We start from the raw sequence: 3874 nt of genomic DNA, 5'->3' as shown, positions 1-3874 counted from the left end.
TGTGTGTGTGTGTCTTTGTGTCTGTGTGTGTCTCAAGCGTTACAGCAGATATGTGTGCACACCTTTTCTTGACTTAATTTTGTATGTTGCCAACTCCTCACCTCACATATGTGTTTACTTGAGGCTGACACATGATGCTGTTATGCATTCATTGTATCCTGTGTAAATTCTTAGTAAATTGGTGTTAATTGTCCGACTATGTAACCATATTATGTGCATTACAGTGTTCACTTCAAGTGATACTAGAGCATCTGTCAAAATCTGACTTCTTCCCACATACATGAGTTGAGACTCTGGAATCATAAGCTAATTGCATGTGTGAATATAATTTTTGCATCATACTTCCTTTTTTTTTTCAAAGATTTGTGTAAATTATTCATTCAGGTAACATTTCATATTATGGCACTGTCTGTTTTTAAGTGCGGTGATAAGCCAAGCAACTGGTGGTGGAATATCTTATGCAATTAGCTTGCTTCTAGGCTACAAGCCAGAACATGCAATTATACAGAACCATGGCATACACCCATACCCAACACACTCACCTCGGTGTGACCTATATTTTCTCGGAAATCGGGAAATAAAGTGGAATTGTTTAAACCTGTAATTCCCATGAAAGGGTTCTTTGGAGGAATGCCAAGGAACCACAGAGTGGCATTATCTCTGCTTTGTTCAGATTAATATTGCTGCGTGCTGTAACTTTGCCATGCTGCAACTTGAGAAGGACCCAGACAAAGAGTGTCAAATGCACAGGCATGACGTGGGATCCTGTTCTGCGGAAACAGGACACTCTGGCAGCAACAAGCACTCAATAGTTTGCTGCTGAACAACAGAGAACAGTTGTGCAGCTGATTGAGATTATAATTTTTTTGTTGTGAAATGTTATTGTAGAGTTCAGTGGTATTTTTTTAAAGGAAATGATAGCGCAGTTTTTTGTCTGATTGTCGACTCTGAGTCGACTAAGCAGAGGTTCTATTTTTGTTTGTTTATTCTCAGAGGTGCAAAGGATCAAGCTCCTAACACCATGGATATGGACACGCAGCCACAAGGACAGCAAGCAGCCGTGCCAGTCTTTCAACCCCAGGTAGACTCCACACACAGACACACACATGAACACAAGCCAAGCTGCCAACTAAGGTTTGTGAAGACACATAAGGACACATAAAGGGAGATGATGAAAATTGTCAGCTGCCAGATATTTGGTCATGCTATTTCTTTTCAGGTAGGTGCTTTTTTAAAATCTCTTTTTTTAGGCCATTGTGACCAATGTTGCAAAACAATAAGCAGGTCTGCTATATGGCGGGATGATGATGATGATACTAATAATAATTATTATTATTATTATCCGTTCCAGTGACCCTTACAGGAATGAAAACAGCCAATCTATCTGTAAACTGTTTCTCAGTAATTTTTTTTAAACTGTATCTGGTTTTCTATAAAATGACAAACACCATCATAAAAGATGTTATCTATATGGTCCATCCCTCTTGCTGTCAGTTTCTATTTCGGTCATGTCACATTTAATCTTATTATGTACTGAGTGATTTTATCAAATTTAATAAGGATTGTGGCATTACAAATTGTTTCCCTGTAGATCCATTGACAAGGGAGAAGTATTAAATAATTTATGATGCTATAATCCATTCATCGATTCATTGCAAGCATAGTACCTACCATAGTACCAGCCCCTTCACATTCTCAACTGTAAATATTCCTTATTACTCTTTTTCCCTTTGCATCAGTCAAGTTGTGCTTGCAGTCTGAGCATCCTGCAGTCCACTGTAGCCTGTGTGAGAGATAGACAGCAGTGGATGAATGTTGAGTTGTTACTATTGATCAGAGCTCTGGAGGTTGGCAGAGCCTGGCCTCCCTGCATGCCTCTCTTGGTTCGATACAACTCAGGTTTGCTCTGTGCAGATCTGGTCATTGTTGGATTTTAATACCGCCCTCCAACATCAGGCCCATTGATTTCTTTCCAGAAGGATGTTTTTGCCTCTATAACTATTGAATAGGCTTTAAACAAAGAGGATCATCCATATGCCCCAGAGTAAATGTGGATTTTTATTTATTTATTTTTTAGAAATAAACAACACTAAAAATAGGCCTGCACTCTCAGTTGTTGTTTTTCTCGTGTATGCCAGGGCACTGCAACATTAACACTGGAATTGCCAAGGGGGTTAATTTATTCTAAGATGTGTAATTGCAAAATTAAGGATAAATTGGGTTGCACACAGAAGAAAGTCAGATAAAAGCTCTAATGATTAATTTCACTTAGGCAACACCCCCCCACGCAAATACACACACAAGCACTAGATCTTCCACTGATCTCCCAACAGCTGATTATGTGTTATTGTTCAGGCTTAATGATTTCTCTCTCTGTTTTTCAATCTATTTCTAGCAGTTTACATCGGTGTTAATTCCAGGCCCACTTTTTGTGCTTAAGTTACTGGTAGCACGGTGAACTTTCTATGTTGCGTCATTGTTTTTTACTCTCAAAGAGCACGGCTGAACTGATTTCACATTAAGTGAGAGATGGGGAGAGACGGTGAGAATATGTAGATGGCTGTCTAATCAGCATCCAGATGGGTGTCTTTCAACAAGTCCTGAATCTGTTTCACACTTTCCCAAGGTTCAGTCTGCATGGTAGCACAGGGGAAAAAAACCCACCAGCCTCCTCCTGAAGAAATCTGAATTGTATATCTGATGAAGGATATTCTGTATCGCTTGCAATATCATTTCTCTTGGTCCCGGAGGTATGATGCATATGCATTAGGTAAACGAGATGAGCTGGTAAGATGTGCATTTTTAATGGCGCATTTGCTCTTTGAGTGAGTGGGAGGGTTGTTGAGGAGGCCCCTTCAGATCAGATTTTGATAGTCACTGCAGAGTTTGACAGACACGGATCTGTCTGTAAGCGCCGAGACTCGGCGGTGCGGTTGTGGAGCAAATTGAGAGGAGAAGAACGAAAAGCACCTTTGGGGTGAATCCTGCCCGTTTGACTGCCTGGCTGGCTCACTGTCTGACTGGCTGAAGATGAATATTGCATGGTGCCGTGCTCAAGGGGCCAGGTGACTGGTGAGGGTAGGAGTGGGCCCCCCCTTCCCGCCTGTTTCTGTCTCTGTCTCTCCTTGTATCCCTCCACAGTAATCCATTTTTGTGGTGATCCCCATCCATACTTAAATGCTTGAACAGTAAGTAAACAAAACAAATGACAAAATCTCTTCTTCTCCATCCTGTTTTGGCAAACTGTGCATCACAGCCAATATCTGGTTAGCAGTATGAAACATGCAGTGCAGTTATTTAGCTAGGTTTCAGCTGGTTAGCTGTTCTGGGTTTTAATACAGCTCAAATTACAATTGATTTGTATACAATTTTTATTTTTTGTTGTCCAGCAACTCAACAAGTAGAAGTCTGCAGGTCATAAATGCTAACTGTTAACAAGGAGAACAGTACTCTAGTGTACTGCACTAAATTATTCACTACTTTCTGATTCCAAATTTGTCTGACAAAATCAACATGAATACAGGTGATGACAACACCTGTATTGTATCATCAGCTATATTAAGATTTAAAATGATTTAAATTCATTATTTTAAAATGATCATGGGTCACAACGGTGGCCCAGGGGTTAAGGCACATGAACTACATTGTCCCTTGTTCGTGCCTGGCCTGGGACCCTTGTATTACATTTAATGTCTTATCATTTTTTCCTCGTTTTCTCTAATCTAATTATCGCCATCAACACCAAAATGCACGACCACAGTCGTCACTCTGGAGACAGTTCGGTCTAAAATGTTGGTTCAGTGTGCCAAAATGGAGATATGCGTTCTTGAATTCAGCTGGCTTAGTGTGGACCTTTCTCTCTCTCTGTCTCTCT

The 3874-nt window shown here is 40.4% G+C and overlaps 1 protein-coding gene across 2 annotated transcripts in view; it reads left to right on the top strand.

Moving 5' to 3' along the window:
- nek7 (NIMA-related kinase 7) overlaps nucleotides 1-3874 on the top strand; it is a 56419-nt gene that overhangs the window by 19105 nt on the left and 33440 nt on the right. Inside the window, exon 2 of one of the 2 annotated variants that reach the window (XM_035653376.1) lies at nucleotides 994-1081. The exons of the other annotated variant lie outside the window; for it this stretch is intronic. Within the exon in view, the coding sequence (XP_035509269.1) occupies nucleotides 1022-1081 (60 nt within the window). The 5' untranslated portion in view covers nucleotides 994-1021. The remainder of the gene's footprint in view (nucleotides 1-993; nucleotides 1082-3874) is intronic. 2 annotated transcript variants of the gene reach the window in all.

This window comes from Morone saxatilis, unplaced genomic scaffold, assembly GCF_004916995.1.
Source record: "Morone saxatilis isolate NCDOM2014 unplaced genomic scaffold, NCSU_SB_2.0 Contig12, whole genome shotgun sequence".
NCBI classification, from domain to species: Eukaryota; Metazoa; Chordata; class Actinopteri; family Moronidae; genus Morone; species Morone saxatilis.
Note: the sequence above shows the minus strand (reverse complement) of the source record. Positions and strands in the feature narration are given on the sequence as shown.